The 21,356-nt window shown below is 33.4% G+C and overlaps 2 protein-coding genes across 2 annotated transcripts; both read left to right on the forward strand.

Moving 5' to 3' along the window:
• Window positions 1-2,673: 2,673 nt before the first annotated feature.
• On the forward strand, window positions 2,674-3,936 carry LOC129806707 (cell death abnormality protein 1-like; the record flags this gene model as incomplete). The annotated part of the gene is made up of 2 exons (XM_055855479.1): window positions 2,674-3,565; window positions 3,631-3,936. Coding segments are annotated over 2 exons (960 nt in total), but the record flags the coding sequence as incomplete, so codon positions are not given.
• Window positions 3,937-8,567: 4,631 nt separating this feature from the next.
• LOC129808045 (uncharacterized) lies at window positions 8,568-13,692 on the forward strand. Its single transcript, XM_055857710.1, has 4 exons — window positions 8,568-8,696; window positions 8,776-8,908; window positions 8,970-9,139; window positions 12,807-13,692. The coding sequence occupies exons 1-4, from the start codon at window positions 8,611-8,613 to the stop codon at window positions 13,594-13,596; spliced, it is 1,179 nt and encodes a 392-aa protein (XP_055713685.1). The 5' UTR covers window positions 8,568-8,610; the 3' UTR covers window positions 13,597-13,692.
• Window positions 13,693-21,356: the final 7,664 nt, after the last annotated feature.

The following is a 21,356-nucleotide window of genomic DNA, read 5'->3' on the forward strand; positions in this document are numbered from 1 at the left end:
ATTACCAAATTAAAATTTGTGAATATGAATGGATTTTCACTTTATTTTGAGTAAAATTAACTAAATAATGAAACTGAGGTATAGAAAATATATAGACATAGCAATTTAGTACTGTATTTATCATGAAAACAGTGACGTTTCCATTTGGAGTAGCGAAAAATTTCCATTTGAAGCAGGTTTTGAATTAGCTTAATTTACCCTATCTGGTGCTCCACCGACTAGATTATTTGCAAGTTACAGTAGACTCTTCGATATCCGGCACTTCGATATCCGGGTGACAGCTGCCAAACACTGGCGGTTGATATATTCAAAATTATTTGTCACTAAACATGAAGTTTGTCCAGAGTGAATTAAAGTATTATTAACATTGTATCGAAGTTTTTAATACATAATTGTGATAAAAAATTAAACATAAGCACACCATGAAGAAAATTCTCTTTTTCTGTGTGAGACAGAAAATAAATTCACACTGCACAAAATAGAAAAACCGTCGATCCTTGGTGATCACTAGAGTTGGTAAATTTGAAGAAATTTCATGAATTTCCGCCTAAAGTAGATTGCGACTGCTGTGAAATTTCTGAAATTTTTCCATCTCTAGTGATCACTGCTGTTTCGATCACTGCTGATGGATGAGGAGCAATGTGTATAGTGTCAGTGAAAGTTGATAGTGTTGAATTTATGTTTATAATTTTCTCAGTTTTTGATGTGAGTTTGTAAAAAAAAACTATTTAAAATGCGTTTTCTGAACTGTCATATTCATGTTTTTAAAATTGTATGTAGGCCCTGAAGAAGGTCCCAACCAAGGATCGAAACGTCGGCCAATAAAAACATAAAGAAGAGCAAGAAAGTTTTTTTAGACCGAAATTCCAAAATCTGACTATGTAATCGAAAGCTGCTGTTTCTTAAAATTCACTTAAAAACACGTGGCGAAAAAGTACTTACACAATGGCGAAAAAGTGTTTACAAAGTGGCGAAAAGTACTGAAACGTGCATTGTTGCAGAAAATGTAATTTTTCAACCAGATACCCAAAAATTCCCGAGAAGTCTCCTCTTCAATAGAGACACAATGCTTCAAAGCATCTCATAAAAATCTTATTGTAATGCGCTATTAAGACATTGTTGATGAAATAAATTATCTATCTCTATCATCTGTACACGAAATTTCATTTTATTTCGACAAAAATTATAAGAATTACAAGGGTATCAAACCTTAAGGTGGCGAAAAGTACTTACTCTGCCCTATTTAATATCGGACAATAAATCACCAAGTTCTGACCTGTTCAAGGATGAACATGAATACACAGCATTCAAAGATATGTAAGAAATTGTTCAATGATCATTAAAGTCCACTTCAAGCACATGTAAATCGTGTAGGGACTTTATCATCAAAATTTACAGCGAATCTCGGTACATCCTGTGAGGGAACTTCACTAGACAAGTCCTTTATGCTTATAAGGCAAAAAAACCTTAATCTTTTTTCTCAGAATGTTTATAAAGCGTGTCCACGACAAGATTGTTCCAAATGATTTGATATTTTTATGACAGATGTCACTAAAAAAAATTGAATGAAACAACCAAGAACCGCGGTGATGATCTTGTACAGACCTTGATGGGAGGACTCAAGAAGAAGATTCGAGATTTCGCCAATCAAATACGTGAATAAAAAATAAACTAATATATCTAATAAATCTACAATTAATTAAAGTTGCAAAAAATATTTTTCTTTTTTTTAATATTATGTAGACTTCATTTTTGAAGCATTATTCTTGGGAACAATTTTATCGTGAACACGCTTTATAAGAGGTGGCATTTCTGCCTTGATACCCGAGGCTTTTTAGCCAACCATTAGAGGCTGTCGAAGGACGCCGGGGACAACTCAGCCAGGTTCCGCAGGAAGCTCCTGGAGCCACTCGAAGAGCAGGGAATTCTTCTGAGCTATTCGGAATAATTTCCTCCTCTAGCCTGAGCTCTGCTCCAGGTGGAGCTTGGACAAACCATTTATCGATACTTAAACTTTGACGAAAACCGCTAAATGATATCTCTTTTCGTTTTCTCTTCAAAAACGTTTTTACTACAGTAGAGTTCCGCTATAGGGCATCGCTCTACAGTCCACAATTCATCGACCGTTGATTTCAAAACACTGAATTTGAGTTAGGTTATGTTTTTTAGTACGCGACATGCAATGTTGTCATAATTATTTTAATATTTTTGGCAAACTTTATTGAGTAGTTGTGATAATTGTGATCCATAATGAACAGAGCGCGGACAAGTACCACAATCACAAAGAAAGTGGAAGCGCCGTCGAGCAATTTCAATACTAAAAGCCGTTGATAATTTCAAAAAATGACATGGACTATAGTGCGATCCAAGTGTCAAATCTGGAACCAATATGAACTATAGCGGACCTCTACTGTATGTGCAAACGAATATAACGCAGGATGGCCGAATGTTTCCCAAAATTTAACTCTAAATAAAACTCAGCTTATTTAACTCAGTCCAAGTTACACACTTTAACAGTCTCACCTACAATAAGCTAATCTACGTAGTTCTATCTAATCCAACGCTTGTTTTGTTCATAGATTTATTAAAAGGCGTTCAATAAAACTAGCTTTAATGATGTATCCTTTAACACATTTTCTTATCCAAGATATAAAATTTCTAAAAAACAAATAATCCTCTCCTCTATTTAGAACACAAAAAATTATAAAGGAGCAGAAACCTTACACGACCAAAGAGCTCTTCAAAAAACAATGCCCCTTTACAACGGCCAAACTAGAATGTCCCTTTTGGCGAAATGTTACGAAATACGAAACTGTAGACAAAGTTGTTGCAGAAGAAAACAAATTTGTAGCTTGCTGTGAAGGATATTTTCTGAAAAACAATGAGACATGCTTGCCCTTATGTAAGGATCAGTGCATTAACGGAAACTGTACTGCGCCCGACGAATGTACTTGCTGGGAAGGATACAATAAATCACCAGATGAAACCAATATATGCAATCCTTTTTGCACTTCCTGTGTTAATGGAGATTGCATAGAACCAAACAAGTGTCAGTGTCACAAGGGCTACGTTGAAGATCCCGAAACGCATATTTGTGAACCTTTCTGTGGAGACGATAAATGCGGATTTGGACACTGCCAGGAACCCCACAACTGTAAATGCGATGCAGGATATGAGAAAGACGGAAATGGAACATGCACCATAAAATCCTGTGTAAGCAAATGTAATGGAGGAAATTGCATAGACGGGAATTGTGAATGTCCCATTGGGGCGGAATGGTCAAATGAGCTACTCTCTTGTGTATGTCCTACACTTCCAACCACGCTTCAGTCTCAAACGCAGAGAGAAACAAGCACGATTCCTAACACGATCCCTAATACGATAGCTAGCACGATCACTGAGGAAAATACGAGAACGGAAACTGTAGAAAGTCCTTCAGATGATTCAGGGTATGACAAGGACCTTTTAATTAAGGGACTTTCTGGAATAATTCTGATACTTTTACTTACTATTTTCACAATTTTAACAATAATTTGGTGGGAAAAACGAAAAGAATCTCAAAATTGTGAGTATTATTTTAATAAATAATTTAGAAAAGACAATATATTAATCATTTATTTATTATTACAGACAATTCATCTTATACTATGAGATATCAAACAGACCAAGTCTTGATTCAACCTGTGGAAAAATGTTAAAAGCATGGCGGTTTACCATTATGTACATTATGTTCTATAAATTGATTATCATGAAAATGTATCGAGGACCGTAAACGAATTTTTGCACAAGAGAAAATAAATTTTATTAATAGATTAATTCAATATTTATAAAGCTTTGAAAACAAAACTAATTATTTTTAATGTTATTTTAAAGTACTGATTATTGTGAATAAAAAATGTTTAAAAACTTTTTCAATAAAAAAAAAATTGAAATCTACTTAATTTTTTTTCTTAAAACTAAAAAACAGGGAAATTATACTCGAAAGTTTCAGAGGCAAGTACTAATATATGATAAAAGTTAAAGTTTTATTAATAAATGGACGCTCATATTCTTCTTGACCTTAAGTAAATTATCGGCCTTTGAAGATTTTCAACGGTTAAAGCAAAATCCCGGATAAGTTTATGGCGGCTTAAGCGTTAGTTGGGTAATTTCGGAGTGTTCAAAATCCAGAATGTGAGTAGAATTTTGAGGATAAAAAATCACATTGAACAAACTGTTCTCAGCAGGAGGCCTAAATGGAGTAACTCGTCGCCCTAGAAATGTTTTGCGAAACTCGAGAATCCAGAAGCTTGATGTAATTTGAGTAGACGCGATAGTTCAGAAAATTTCGAAATATTCGACATCGAATTTTCGAAATTGATTTTTCTATAGTGTAGACTCTCGCTCAATCGGGCGAAAAATTTTGTTGACAATTTTCACGTTTAATTATTTAGCTAATTGGTCAAATTCGCTGTAGTTCTTCCTATTTTATCGTGATTCTTTATAATTGAGCGCTTTTTGTGGAATTTATAAAGGCTTTGACGCCCAAATCAATCGATAAACCGGATGACATTTCGCCCCAAATGCCCAATTGAGAGAAAGTCTACTGTATTTAATGAAACGTTGAAGTGGTTATATCAAATTTTGGTGATCCGAAGAGTTGTAGCAAGCAAAGATACCTTTCCAAATTACCCAAGATAATAAAATTTTGATATAATTAGAACAGTACGCGGAATTCTGTAATGTTTATGACCTTTATTAAAAATACCGTTGAATTATTTTTAAAAACGTTTTTCAATGTCAAAGGTTTAAAAGGCTCTGCAGAAATTATTTCTCAACCGAATAATGTCTGGGCTTGGCCTCATTGGAAAGGTCTTGGAGTTCTTGACAAACTTGAGCCAATTCCAATCGGTTATGAATCGGTAATGAACCTGTTCATAACCTATAACTATTGTTTTTATCCGAAATTCAATTATATGACTCCTGAGGCGTATTTTGGGCAATGTTTTGAGTGATTTATGAATTAGTTCAAATTGGTTGTGAACCGGTAATGAACCGGTTATAAGCCTAAGTCATTATTGTTCGAAAATTAATTCTATAACTCTTAATACTATTTTATGGGTTTTTTTTTGAGTAATTTATTGATCTGTTAAGAACCAGTATACAGTAAATGATGCGAAAGCATTTTAGAGGTATAGTATCTAAGTCACGAGTTCGAGCGTTTCGCAAAGCCTGGGACACTTTTCTACTTGCTAGTCCTTCGAAATGAATTTCACTATTGACATATTCTGTATAAAATAGATAAAAATAATAATAATAAATCTACAAATCGGCACAATTTGACCAGAAATCGACAGATCGGCATGTTAAACATGCGATATTTATTCGGCACTTCGACCCGATTTTTGGCGAAGAATCGTGGAATTTAAGTGTCAGAACGCTCTTATGGAGTGCAGTAAAGTTCCTCAAATTTGAGCATTTAGGGGGTATAGATGACATGAATGCACTTTCCCTAAATTGAGAAAAATAACTTTAGGGAATATATCAATGTACAGTGCCCGCTTCGTTATTCGGGAGAGAAATTCGAAAAAGTTAAAATAACATTCCGGAAATGTTAATTTTACCCTGCAGTATTGATCCAAAATCGGTGTAAATATTACCCTTTTTAGGTGTATTAGGTGTTAAAGGTGTCCTTTTTCATGTTAATTTTACCCTTAATAAGGTGTAAAATCAACATTAAAAAATGTTGATATATATTTTTACACATAAAAAGCGTTAAATTTCTGAGGAAAAATGTTAATCGCACCCTCTTTTTTTCTCAGTACATGAAAGATGTCCGCTTCATTATCCGGGTGAATTTTTTGAATTTGTTCAATGTCTCGAAAATATAATACAAGTTTTTTTGTAGAATTAGAATAAAAGTTTTAAAGAAGACTAAAAAATACATAATTAGGGAATTCTATGCTATTATACTTAATTTATTAAACAAAAACAACACAAAATAATTTATTTTCATTTATGAACACGCATGCATACCCCAGCGACCACACTTAGCTAAAAAAGGCAGCATTTTCAGCAAAAATATGCTGAAAACGCTACCTTTTTTTGCTAACTGCGCTCGCTCGGACATGACCTCAAAGTTGCTTTAAATGTAACCGTTGATAACTCGTCCGGATTACGCCGATCCGGATTAGAGAGGGGGCACTGTATATTTAAATAATTGTGAAACAAATGGAATTTATCGCGTACGAATTATACGGAATATAATACGATAATATCGAGGACACACTATGGTGAAAAATTGTTCTAATTCAGACTCCATGCAAAACTTTCTTCACATAACCTCAAATTTTACATTTTGAATTCAACCGTGTCGTTCAAATTTTAAGAGCTCAAATTTGTGAAACTCTACCGTATAGCGTTCGTTTAAGCTCGTGTAACATTACAAATTTCCTACAGATAATTCCAGCAGTGGTAAATTTTAGTGTACTGTACTGTAAGGGAATTCTCTAACGATCTGACAAGGTCATATGACAAATTTTCATTTTAAATTCTGGAATAGAACTACATTAAAACCTAGTGAGCATCTAATGGCCATTGTAAGCAGCTATTTGAAGTTTTCAATAACTGATATGAGTCAGATTTTTAATTAGTCCTTCCGAATTTACCACATAAAAAAAATAAAATTTGTCGTATGACATTGTCATACTGTTACAGAATTTCCCTACTGGAAACACTAATTTTGTAAACTTACTTGTCGCACACGTGTACGAGATCGACGGATCGACGACACTCGAGTAAACTTCGAACTTTGATTTTAGTGAAAAAAAGTAGGAATAACTGAACTGGATACAGTGGACATAATTCTTTTAAATATTAGGGGAGACTGGGGCAAAAAATCACAAAACAGATATTTTATTTTTTACAAGCTACTCGAACGCTTCAAAAATTTCTAATTAGCGCAGTTTTATAGGAAATTTATCGCTCTACAACTTTGTGAAAGTAATTTTCCTCTATTTTGTAAGGAAATACGTTTATCGAGCCAATTTCTAAAAGGTAATTTTGTGACTATTCTCAAAAATCCTGGGGCAAATAGTACCAGACAATGGGTATTATCATATTTTGATTCGCTTAATTACGAGCTTCCGTAAATTTGAAAAAATACCTAGAGGACATATTTTTATAGAAAATTTATTCATCTACACCTTTGTAAAACACCGTTTTTTCTGCGAGAAAAGTGAGAAAATGAGAAAAGCGCTTTTCAAGGTATTTTAGAAAAAAACACACAAAAGACTGCAAATCGTTTGACCAATGTAAACAACAAGCGGCGAGACATGGTAAAGACGTTTCTTTTCGCCGTGAGACATCAGAAATTGCTTCGCTTTTTTGTTACTTTTTGCTCTATACCTTTTGTTACTTTTTATCCCAAGTGGGTATTTTTAATAAAAGGATTTCTGGAGAAAAGAACTTTTGTGAAATTTTAAAATAGATAGAGGATTCGTATACAAAAAATCGAAATTATTTAGAAAATATTCACCAGTGCATCAATTTTGGAAAATAAGTAGGTTATAATTGTTATCTTCTGCAAGGAAAATATTTCAAAAATAGGGCTAAAAATTTCTATATTTTTTATTTTCTGAATTCCTTGTTCGAATTCTAAGAAACTTACGACATTGAAGAAGATCTATGGAGGCTATCTATAGAAAAAAATTTGAGCCACTATCTTTTTTACCTTGGAAGATATTGAATTTTGAATTTTTCGATTTGTGACTTTTTGCCCCGGTCTCCCCTATACATAACTAGATAAAAGTAAAATTGACCTTGTATAAGAAATACAGTAGAGCCTCGCTATATAGTCCATGTAATTTTTTAAAATTATCAACGATTTTTAGTATTGAAATTGCTCGACGGCTTCCACTTTCTTTGCGATTGTGGTACTTGTCCTTGCTTTCTTCATTATGGATCACAATTATCACAACTACTTAATAAAGTTTGCCAAAAATATTAAAATAATTATGCATGTCGCATACTAAAAAACATAACCTAACTTAAAATCAGTGTTTTGAAATCAACGGTCGATAAATTGTGGACTATAGAGCGATGGCCTATAGCGAGACTCTACTGTAATCGGTTTTAATAGTGAAAAAAATCACATCGATTCGACCGATTCGACTACCTTTTACTTATTATTATTTTTTAATGAAATAATTGATCACACAATTCATTAAGGAAGTCGAAAAGTCAGTGACTAGCCACATTATGTTTAAAAATTACAGAAATGAAATGGACATTTTCAAAAAATTTTCAGAAAACTCTAAATTTTCTTTCTCATTTGTTACTGAAGAAAACAAAAATTGGGTTGAAGAAGCTCTGAGTCATTGTTCGCCTTGTTCGCAGATTTTAAGCTCAAGATAGGGCTCTCCTTAAGACAAACTTATCATTTCGGTCAGTGTTTCGCATTCTCGCGCTCAATCGAGGGTCTTGTGAGAAAAACACAATCCTAGAACGGAAACAAGAGCTGATAGTAATCCACAGTAATGACAAATTTTTCGCAATTTCTTCACCATTATAATTCTGGATTAATCATTTACTCGTGAACTCACAAGTGATGTGCATGTAATACTGTGTAAAATGTTGCAGAACAGGGCAATAATCCTAGTGGTTCTCCTTGGACTAATCTTCGAGTGTTGGGGACAGTGGTGTGATATACCTGAAGTGTAGGAAGTTATTATTTTTATCAAATAAACCTTGTTATTTTTTTTTTCTTACTCTATTTTTTTATTTTTTTTTTTTTAGAGAATACGTTTGGGAAAAACGAAAAGTTAATGTAATAAAATATCGTGATAAATGGGTGAAGTGTCATTGGTTTAGTGTGAACAGATCTTGCAAAAAACGAGAACAATATCCTGATACAGAATGGAAGGACGAGGTAAAAAGGTCGAATATTTTAATTATCTTTTTAATAAAAATTTTACAAATTTTTTTGACAGTTGGTGAGGAAAGTAGTCACCAAGCGGGTTTGCTGTGCGGGATATTCTGAGGAATTGGGGGAGTGTGTTCCAATTTGTGAGAATTCCTGCATAAATTCAAGATGTGTGGCTCCAAATACATGCCAATGCAACATTGGGTATAAAATCTTCTCAAAAGAAGCCACAAACAAGTAAGTTTTAAAACCCTAATCGCACACTCAAATAATGATAAAACGATTGTATGAAGGCGCTGAAGTTTTCAGTAAATTGTGGTGAATTCCCTTGAAATTAAAATTAAATATTATTCATCATTTCCATATCAATTTTTTTGTGTGTAAATAATATTTAAAACAAATGAACCAAATGAGAAAAAGGATATCTCACACACATAGGGTAAAATGAGGTAACTTGGAACCATTTACAATTTGGGACATTTGAGACTTTTTCATCGTTTCAGGTGAGCAAAGAGAAAACAAAGACCACAAAATAGAAGAAAAAGATTTTTAAGAAGAACAGGAACAGCTTTTCCTCCTTTTGAATCTCTAAAACAGTGAGAAAATCTCAAATGTCCCAAATTGTAAATACAGTTGGACCTCGATAGAGTCAACTAATTATTTTCAGGCCTGTTGACACCATTAGATTCGGTGAGTCTACTGGAGTCCGAAGAAAATCAATTAAAATGTGAAATTTTGATATAAAGGGGTATTATTTTATGTTTGTACTAGATAATTGATAAATTTAACACTATAGTAGAATATTTTGTTTAATTAACCCATAAATTCTACACCTTCTGCTCCAAAAGTCGTATGTTTGGGCAAAAGTTGGAGATTAAGGAATGATTTTACACATTTTACAGAATGTTTTTGGTATTAGTAAGTATCCTCAGTGAAAATTACTGTAGGGGAGACTGGGGAAAAACTTGTCAAAACGCATATTTAATTCTTTCATGAGCTCTGAGAAAACTTAAACCTTTTTATAATGAGCATATTCTTATAGGAAATTTACTGCTCTACAACATTGCAGAAGACTATTTTCCTCTGTCTCGAAAAAAATGCAATTTTCGAATCATTTTCTAAAAGTCGATTTTGTGGAGTACTCAAAATTGCTGGGGCAAATTTTGTCAGTCTTTGGATAATTTGTGACGTTTTACTCTCGCAAACGTTAAAAATATCAAATAGACAAATTTTTAAAGGAAATTTATTCCTCTACAACTTTGTCCCAGATAATTTTTCTCTCTTAACGAAAAATGTATTTAAATTGAGCTAATCAGTATTGATTTTCTGTAAGCCAAATATTCAAAATAGGGCTCAAAATTTCATTATTTTTTATTTTACAATCCTTCCTCGAATCTCTTGAAACTTTGTAAGTTTAAGAAGGTTCATGAAAGCTATCTGCAATAAAAATTTCAAGCCTCAGTCTCTTTTATTTTAGACATTTTAGAAAATAGTGAATATTGAAATTTTCGTTTTCACTAATTTTGCCCCAGTCTCCCCTATATGTGATAATATTGAGGTCCATCCACGATGTTGAGATAAGGGAATGGTGTCTTAAAGATTTCTTTTGTCACTTTTTTTTAGAAGAGCTCCGGTAGATATTTAATTGTTGAAAATTCTGATGCAAATAACGTTATTAATTAGAATTTATTTTAAACTTTTATTGTATAAAAGAAGAGATTGATAGTTGTTCTTTTCATTATGGCATAACTATGGCTCTAAACTTCACAAAAAGAGCAATAAAACCAATTTTTCTCATTTTCTTCTTCTACTGAAAAATGGGCGCTAAATCGTTAGAGATATCTGGAGTCTTTAGATGACCCCCTAATAAGTCAACCTGGGGATTATTATTATGACCATCATTTCCTCTCTACCCCTCCCCTTCACCGCCAAAATCTTTTTTTTTTTGTGATTACAGAAAAACACGTCATACGGGATCATAGAGCTTAATCAAAAAATCTTAAGACAGAAGAGAAAACACAAGAGATCTTTCAATCGGTCAAAACGCCTCAAATCACGAAAATAAAATTATTTTGTCAAAAAATTTATTACACGGTTAATATACGAATTTTATCATAATACAGTAGAGTCTCGCTATAGTCCATATTTGGTTTCAAATTTGACACTTGGGTCGCACTATAGTCCATGTAATTTTTTAAAATTATCAACGATTTTTAGTATTGAAATTGCTCGACGGCTTCCACTTTCTTTGCGATTGTGGTACTTGTCCTTGCTCTCTTCATTGTGGATCACAATTATCACAACTACTTAATAAAGTTTGCCAAAAATATTAAAATAATTATGCATGTCGCATACTAAAAAACATAACCTAACTTAAAATCAGTGTTTTGAAATCAACGGTCGATAAATTGTGGACTATAGAGCGATGGCCTATAGCGAGACTCTACTGTATTATTTTTCTTGTGTTTAAATTAAAACGTTACATTGATATACCAAAATACTGATTTTAATTTCGAAAAAGGCATACAATGTTATTAGTTCAATAAGAATGAAAAAATTGACTATCGGAGTCCGTAGAGTAAAAAAATAGCTGTTGACTCTATTGGAGATTGACTCTATCGGGGATTGACTCTATCGGGGATTGACTCTATCGAGGTCCCACTGTAGTTCCAAATTACCTCATTTTACCCTATCTTCTCATTTTTGTAAATTTAAACTAAAAATAACTTAAATGTGTCAATTTCTTATAGTTGAACTTTACTCTTCCTGTAAAAAAAATATAAGTCAGTAAATAATTCAAGATGAAGAAAAATTTTCTTTAAGTTCTTGTTTCGTTTCATAAGGTACTCATATAAATATCTGCAATATTTTAGTAGGGACTGCAATGTCCTTCTACATTCTATATTTTTGTAAAATTGTTTGGATAAGTGAATACCTTCTAGGGACTTACGAAATGCTCGTAAATCGTATAACCTACAAACAAGTTCGTAAAGGTTTGTACCTTTTCACAAACATTGTTCAAGCATTTTTTTTTTATTCTTTTGCAAACTTTTGTTCGTAGATTTTTGTTTCTCTGACAAAAAATTAAGAACAAATGACAAAGTTGTACGAAGTTTTTACGAACAAATGTTTGTTAAAGTACAAAAAAAGCTTGTAAATGATCATTTTACGAACAATGTTTGAGGAAAATTACAAACTTTTACAAACTTGTTTGTTAGAAAGAGACAAACAAATCTGACATTTTAGCAACAAAAGTATAGCACTAGCAATATTTTTTAATATGGCCTTCAGACTTAAGGTTTAACAATATGGCTTAACTTCTCTAATTTTATATCAGTTAAGATTCTTTGGAAAATTTTGACTTAGGATTGATTATCGAGGACAAAATGATCCATATAAGATCTCGGAAAAACAATAAAATCACTTGTTATTTAAGATTTTGTAACCTTTGGGAATTGGTGAGAACTGGGCAAAACTTTTAGTCTGACTTCGGTCCATACACCTAAATATGATCGGAATATTCAAAATTTTGATTTTTTTCATTATCAAAACTTAATAAGCTGGCTTTCGTCAGCTTATTTGGTCAAGATTTTATGTAATTAAAAGATCTTAGAATTTTCAATCTGGATATATCCTTTTCCAAATCCGTCGGTCACGCATAGGTACTTGATTTATGTTATTTGAATATTGAATTTATTTGTCCATTTTATGCTTCTTATCAGGCTAAAAATGTAATTCTATAATTTTTTCGTTTATAAATCGAAACTCACTAAATAAACCGTCTCTCGACTAATCCTCAGGTCTGTCTAAAACCCTATAATTCCTTAGGTTCATCTTGCTGACCGTAAAGAAATTTGCTATCTTATTAGTCCTTAGTATATTTTTAAACTTTATATTTTCGAAGGTGCATTCCATATTGCGATGAATGCGACTTTGGGACATGCATTGCACCAAATGTCTGCAAATGTGCGTCAGGATACAAAAAGCAATGGAGCTTTGCAAAACATAAAGATTTATGTGTTCCATTTTGCGAAGACGATTGTCCCCGAAGGAGTGTTTGCAGTCAACCAAATATATGCAAATGCCTTGAACCCTTTATGGAAGTTAATTTTTTGGGAGAAATGCTATGTCTTGCTGAGGGAGAAACCTTGGAACCACCTACAACAACCACAGAGGCAACAACCACGACAACCACGGAGGTAATAACAACGACAACCACGGAGGAAATAACAACGACAACCACTGAGCCATCAACATCAACTTTGACTTCAACGACAACACCTGTAATTGAAGAGACAACTACACTTTCTTCATCCACCTTAAGAACTACGGATTTCTCGAATGACTCAACAGATTATTCTGATATCGAAGAAGTTCCCGAAGAAGATCTCGAGAATTCAACACTTTCCGCTCAATTAAATGATGCAGAAAACGACCTGGAAAATGTGTCTGATGATATTCCAAGTTCTTCTACGATAAACGCACATGTCTTAGACGTTTTTGAAGAATCCGTAGAGTCGGATGGCAATGGAACGTTAAACAATGTTTTTGGAATGGTCTGGTATATTGTCCTCGCCATTGCGATAATCCTTTTCATAATAATTGCTCTTAAAATTTACATAGCAATGCAAACGAAACACTACAAAATTCCTAATGAATTGCCCGAAGTACATTATACAAATTCGAAAGTTTAAATTATAGTTTTAAGGAAAATCGAGGTTCAGCAATCATTCTTGGATATGTTTTGTTAACGAAGATTATTATAAATAAATGTGACAAATACATATAAATTTCTTCTTATATTTACTAATAATATTATATTATTTGAAGAGAAAGATATTGTGATTGATTACTTTATATATATGTGTATATATATATGTGTATATATATTTACAGGGTGGCTGAAAAAAAGTGCAACAAACTAAAGCGCTTATCTTCATTTTTTGTTCAACTTTTTTGAAATAAAGAAAAAATGGTAGTAAATACATCAAAATTTTAGAATATTATCGGTTTTGTTCAATACGATCTTATTTTGACTTAATTATGGTCTTAAGTTTGTCGGAAGCGCTATCTCAGTTTGCACGAATGCAGCCTTCTGAATGTCCTACTATTCACGAGGAAGGGCTGCCTTCAGCTCATCGACACTTTGCTACTTTTTAGTCCTAACCTTGACCAACAAAATTCCTCTTTTGGAGGAGTCAAACGATCTTGCATCCTAAAATCGTTGAGGTCATTGTGTTCCCAAAATGAACTGCGAAACATTTTTTTTAGGTAAATCTTGTTCGGCGCGTGATTTCTGCAGCGTTGTCGAGTCCTGTTGGAACTTCCATTACTTCTTACTAAAATTTTTGTTTGTCTACGACTCCAACACTTCTTCCAGGGCAATTTCTTGAAACACATTGGCATTAGTTTTGACGGTACAGCCTAAAAACTCCAGTGGAAAGCTATAATTTGTCTTCAAGGAAGGCCAGACCTTCAAATAAGGTGGTCCTTAACTTCCGGTAGTCATTCGAACGTCTAAATTATCGTATGATCTTTCCTTTAGATATACCCAATCATTTTGTTTCCACATCTATTGCTCAATTGAAAATTTTTCTTTTAAGAAAAACTGACATTCTGGAACTGACCAGGAACGTGCAAGCGAATTTACTCCTTCGTCGATCGAGCATAATTTTTTTTTAGAATCGATGAAATCTCGTCCTTTTCAGGGTTTTTAAGGCTTCATATAGAGATCCTTTAACAATATTTATTTCATGATTATTTGCGATCTAAGCGTCTCACAGATCGTTTATCTGCAAATGTGACGCAGATTTCGCTCAATTCGCTCCTTCACTTTAAGAACGATGACTAGCGATGAAGCAATTTTTTTAGACCTCCATCAAAGCATTTTAAAATGTTATTAGTATCCCTGTAGGGGAAAGTGGTCTGCCTTTGAACGAAAAATGATGTTCAAAATTTGAGATTTTTTTCAGAGTAAACTACAACATGAGTTTTACTTTTCACTACACCAAAATATTCTCTTGTTCCTTAAGCTTCTATGCTTACCCCATTCAGGACTCGCAAGTCCTCAGTTTTTCCTGGTGAGGAACTTAAAAATGTTATGTCGATATATTCAAAGGCAGCCTGCATGGTCTGCCTTTGAATGTGTTTGGGCAGCCTTTGAATCTTAATTTTTCACTGAGAATATTAGGGCTGTAACATTAAACGGCCTATAATTGATTAGCATGAACCCTAATGCACTCAATAAAACCACCACTGTAGTCAAAAGTCATTATACAAAAACATTTTTTACATTTTTCTGAAGCATTGTTTTTCACTTGAAAATTTGTAATAAAACGCCATTGAAGTTGACAATTGTCAGTTTGAAACATCTCGGCCGGAGCAAGATAGCATTTTATAAGTATTTGTATGACATTCGTCAGACCAAAGTAGGAGTTCTATTCTGCTCCCGGACAGGAAGCTGTCAGATGTTTCAATACATGGAAAGAGAGGATCCAAAGGCACACAACATTAAGATTCAAAGGCTGCCGCAGAGCAATATTTGCAAACTTTTATCACTCACAAAATTTGTCTCATCTGAATCAAAATGTATTTGAAGAAATACCATCCAAGAATAACCTTCTATTACTCACAATAGAAGATTTGTTCGAAAAATTATTTTAATTATGAAAAAACACATGAATTGTGGAACATCAAAATTACAGTTTAGAGCTCAGATTCGTTTTTTTGCCCTAGTACCTAGAAAATAAGAGCTAGGGTCTGCATTTTTTGATGACTTGTGAGGATTATGAATAGCTATCTAATAGTTAATAGAAAAGAATTTATGCTTTAAAGAAAAATGAAAAAATTACAATATTCAAAGGCTGCCACATTCAAAGGCAGACCACTTTCCCCTACCAAGTTATGTTTCGAAAAACGGAAAGTTTAGTTACATTCATGGTTTTGAAGAGCCCTAACGATAGTTACTTCCGCATTTCCTGCAAAAAATAGCGACATTAAATTATTCACGTTTGTGTTCCATTACGATTTAAAAAAGTTTTACAAAATATTATCGAAAATGCTTTTGTGGGCTTTCAGCCAATAAAATGAACTACCAATATGCAAGATATGAAACCGCTGTCTCCAGCGGTTTGACAGATATGCGTTCTGAAAGTTGTTGCATTTTTTTCAGCCACCCTGTATATTTACCGCGTGAAAATATTTTCATACATTTAGGGGCATTTCAAAAATTATTTTATACATGAGCTCCCAATAGTAGGCAAATTTATATCAAATTCTTTCAAGTCGTTTTCACTGAAGCCAGAACTGTCTGTATTTTGTTCATCTGCATAACCCATATTAAATTTACACTCAGTTCCGGCATTATACACTTCAGAATTACAGGATTTCGGGATGCACTTCACATGTGACGGAATTTTGCACATACAATCATGCAGGTTTGCCTACCATTGGGAGTCAATTTATGAAATCATTTTTAAAATACGCCTGAATGTATACTATTTTGCGACGCGGGAAATTTGAAAACATTGTGCTTATTTTTCAGAATAATACTTTAATTTCTTTTATTAAGGTAAATTTTTTAAATATTCTAACAATTTATTGAAGAACTCTGGCCAAAAGGTACTGTTTGCTAATGCATTTCTATTAAACAGTTGAATCTTTTTGTTTTTACTACAATAGACTCTCGCTAATTCGGCTCTTTTAAGATCAGTCTACTTTTTAATTCGGGCAGCAGTTAAATTTGAAAAAAGTTTGTTGACATTTTTTAAGTTTGATAATGATTATCAAATGAAGCTAATATGCTCAAATTTGTCATGGTTTGTCTTAGTTTTGATATGATTTTGCACATTTTGCATTATTAAGGGTTTATATGAAATTTCCAATATATGGAGCTCAGAGCAAAAATGACACATATCCTATGCTGTTGCCATATGATATGTATCATTTTTGCTCTGTGTTACACATATATGAGTATGTCAACTCAACATGAGTACACTGAGTGAGAGAAATCCGAAAAAGTTAAAATAACATTCCGGAAATGTTAATTTTACCCTGCAGTATTGATCCAAAATCGGTGTAAATATTACGCTTCTTAGGTGTATTAGGGGTTAAAGTAACCTTTTTTCATGTTATTTTTACCCTTAAAAAGGTGTAAAATTAACACTAAAAAATGTTAATATATTTTTACACCTAAAAAGTGTTAAAGTTATGAGGAAAAAAGTTAATTGCATCCCCGTTTTTTCTCAGTGTATGCAGATGAATAAAAAATCGTTGCATTTCAAAAAGTTTGTCGCCCGAATTTCTTTCTAATTCGGGTGACATTTTGGTCCAAATGCCCGAATTTGTGAGAGCCTACTGTACTTTTTCCGCGCGAAATTCGTTCTACGGCCGATTCATTCAAAAGAAAGCCCCTACGGGTATGCAAATTTTCTTGATGAGTAATATCGTCAGTTAAATCAGCATTTGTCGTAACTTTCTTTTGACAACTTTTCAGGTGAGGAAATTTTCAGTTCAATATTATTTTTCTTAAAAATGAGCCCCGAATGCGATACTTTTGAGTCAAAATAATAAAAGTGGCACTAATAAACTGTAAGTTAACTCGAGAAAATCTTTATAAAATTATTCAAAAGCTGCAATATTGAGAAATATGTTAGAAGAAACACAATAATATTTTATCGTAACTTGCATCGCTTATAAAGCCGTAACTTCCAATGTATGGAGATTCTGGCAGTTACGACAATTTTCTAAAATGCATTATTCAATTTGAATTATTCTAGTGATAATAAGGGCCTTTATTTCATCAATATTTGCAATAAATATTTAATATTGATGAAAATTGCCTACACATTAGCAAAACATATGGACATGAATTTGGATTATTGAAGAAAATTTGTCTAATGTGGAGGCAATTTCTTCAATATTCGTTTCAATATGGATGACTTTTCTTCCATATTGTCTTTCAATATTGTTTACCCCTACACATTGAGACAAATATCATCAATATTATTCTTCCATAATATTATTGAAGTGGAATATGGAAGAAATGGTCGATATCAAGTTCATTAGATATTTTCTTCAATATATTAATTTTCGTTTTCACGCAAATTCGAATATTTTGTGTTGCAGAATATTCGAAAAATGTTATTTGTCGATTTTGGTGCAAGTTCAAAAAGGAAAAAGTGTGTTTCAGGGAATGTAACTTCCTAGTGGAATTCACCCCAGTTTTGGTGAAAGTTTTTGTTCAGATATAAATTGGGGGTAAATTGAGCATCTGGACATGGATTGAGGCTTCTGAGACAAAGCAGATCTCAATCCCAGCATCCAGCTGGAGAACAGATCAAGGTAAAGAATTGAATTGGGATGGAAGTGAGACATTCTATTGCATTAGCAGGTCCCGTGAGTTTTTTAGTTGGAACACAACCCGTGGATCTCTTCAATATAAACCTGAACACTGGCTGACAGACAAGGAAAATATCAAGGAATAGATAAGGCGCGAGATCTTATCAAGCAAAGAGACTGGGAGCCACAGTTGAAGTGACACAATATTGGAAAAAAGAAAGAGATTTTTGTTTATTTTTTTGTTAATTTTATTTTTTTAATAAAAAAAATTTTAAATAAAAAAGTCTTCACAATTTTATACATACAATAATTTTTTGTTTCTCTGAGATTTTTCTGTACTTCTGGAGCAGAGTCGTATCCATAATCTGTCTGCAACTCTCTTCTGTGAATCTCAGGAAGAGCTTCTGAGTGTATCCATGAACCTTTGGGCAGCAGAAGCACTTACAAGTCAGAACAGTCCCTGCTTGTGAATATATATAATCCAACAGCCGGATATGAGGGTCCCTCAACTTCTAAATGAAGAGAATGTTTATTGGATGTGGAAATAAAGACATCCGGATGTATTTAAACCACCAACTGTTGGATCCTGCATCCCACTGGCACTTTCTACAGTGTTGTCAGGGACAACTTCGCAGTCTTTGCATCATCAGGGTGATCAAGGATAACTTCTCAGCCGAGGCTAGACTCACAGCAGCCACATGTCCCTCACCTGCCTCATCAGGGAAAAACTTCGCGTTTTTTCATCATCAGGACGATGTGGGCTAACTTCTCAGCCGACACTGGACTCGCAGCATGCACCCGTCCGGCTCCGGCAGCTTCTGTCAGATTGTTACCCTATTCGGTTTTCAGCACTTCAATACCTCCATCAAGGAAACTGAGCACAGCTAGCAAATCCCTCAGTCAGCAATTCAAACTGCTTCACCACTTCTCTAGAACGACAAACACATCGCACTGATGCTTTTCACTCTTGTGAATTACAGAATTTTCCTGCTGCTGTACACTTTTCAGAAATTTATTTTGAGCAAAGTTTGAGGTTATGTTTTATGTCTCGAAGTTCTGAAAAACTTTATTGTCGTCCGGATATGTGTCGGATCATTTTGGAAATTGGAATATGGTATTAAATAACTCTACAGTGATGCACAAGAGGTTTACTACCAATAATTAAAAAAAAAACGAGTGAAAACTTCTAGTAAAACTTGGTTGAATCCCACTACAAAAAACATCTCTCGAAAACACTTCTCCTTCGCACTTTTGGACAATTTTCCACTAATATTCACTAAACACTATCTCAATGAACTTCAACAAACACTTTCCACGCTTTTCCAGCAGCCAAATAATAAATTTTCACGAAAAATAATCTCAAGCCGCAAGAAAACTTGAGAGATGACACGAACTGTCAATATTGAAACGTATTAGTTCCTGTGTGGAGGCATTTTCTTCAATAATTCTCTTCAATAATTGAAGCTTTTTATCAATAGTATTATTGAAGGGCCACTCATCCATATTTTTCCCAGTGTATAGACAGCTTAGTATTATTGAAGGGCCACTCATCCATATTTTTCCCAGTGTATAGACAGCTTTACGGCAAATGCTGATTATTGAAAATTTTGTATGGAAATTTGTCGTACCTTCCCCAAAAATGGAAGTTACGACAAATTCTGATAAATTTTTCTTAATTAAGGGCACTTACGATAATTTTTGTTTAAAATAATTTTGATTGGGATTATAAAAGTTTCTTTTTCTCAAGTGCGTTTAATAAACAAAATTACGCTGATTCCAAATATCAAAATCGCAAAAATGAAATTACGATAAATGCTGATTTAACTGACGATATCATTTCGCGCGTTTTTTTTCGATCCCGAAGATCTGCATAATCCCGGAACTGAGTGTACTACCCGTAATTTTTATGGATCCATAAAAAAAAACGCATTATCCAGTTTCGCGATGTTTATTTTGGTTTTCGCGATTCATTTTTTTTTGGGTTCATTTGGCTTCGCAAATTTTGGATTTCTCTAGTTTCGCAATGCATTTTTTTTTGGTGTTTTCGGGATTCTTGCAATATTTTTTGGGTTTCTTGAAGTTTTTTTTAGGTTTCCCGGGTTTTTTAGATGCATTTTTTTTGGGGTTTTCGAGTTTCGCAAAGCAGTTTTTGGATTTTTCAGGTTTTGCGAAGCATGTTTTTGGCTTTATAGGATTTAGCCGTGCAATTTTTGTGTTTCTTGAATTTTGTGACACAATTTTTGGATTTTTTCTAGCAATTTTTAGATTTCTTTATTTTCATAATGTATAACTATGGATTTTCTATTCAGTTTTTTCTTGGATTTTTGGGTTTCACTGACCATTTCTCGGGCAAATTTACAAGTTTAAATTAAAAAGGAATTATAAATATTTAAGTTTTTTCTTTTATTTTTTCAAGATAAGATATTTACAATTCATTGTTTCTGTGATAAATTTTTAGGTCTAAAAAGTCGAATTTTTTTATATTTTATATTAAAAAAAATTATATTTTCTCATATTTTTTATTAGAAAAATGCAACGATGAAGCCTGCATCGATTCGAATGTCTCTGGGTTCTCTGGGATCTTATTAATCCGTTAAAAATAACAAATATCAAATGAATTTGATTTTACAAGATTTGAAAATATTTTACACATTTTTAGAGCCAATTGCAGAGTAATCCTCATGGAGAACCTATCACTCTGTGCTTGTCCACGACGTAGATCGTATTATTTTTGACTTGGACAGCAGTTTCCGGAAGAGCAACCTCTACCATTTGGCCTTTTTTAATGCTTTCCCTGCGAGGTCTGATGAGGACAACGCTGCTTTTTCCGTTTATGGTGCAGTTGACAAAGTTTAATCCGAAATATGCACTAACTGCTTCAGCATTGATCCTCGTGTAGTCACTACTCAGTGTTGCACTTTCGTCGGTATCTTCAGAGACTTCTATCGTGAGGTCAGCGTTGGATTCTTCTGAAGAATCATTCCATTCAATTGTTGTTGAAGGAGTTTTAATGAATTTTTTGGATGGTGAAGGAATTGTCTTATTTATCCGGGAACTTTCAGTCTCCGACTCTGAACTGTCACACTCTATCAGGGACTCCAGATGTTTCTCAGAA

The sequence above is a fragment of the Phlebotomus papatasi genome, chromosome 3 (assembly GCF_024763615.1).
Source record: "Phlebotomus papatasi isolate M1 chromosome 3, Ppap_2.1, whole genome shotgun sequence".
NCBI classification, from domain to species: Eukaryota; Metazoa; Arthropoda; class Insecta; order Diptera; family Psychodidae; genus Phlebotomus; species Phlebotomus papatasi.

Bases quoted from the DNA above. Each gene is read 5' to 3' on its own strand.
- LOC129808045 (XM_055857710.1), top strand. From the start codon at position 8,611: ATGTTGCAGAACAGGGCAATAATCCTAGTGGTTCTCCTTGGACTAATC. The intron at 8,697-8,775 runs GTAGGAAGTTAT...TTTTTTTTTTAG, and splicing joins TGGTGTGATATACCTGAAGT to AGAATACGTTTGGGAAAAAC. The intron at 8,909-8,969 runs GTAAAAAGGTCG...TTTTTTTGACAG, and splicing joins ATACAGAATGGAAGGACGAG to TTGGTGAGGAAAGTAGTCAC.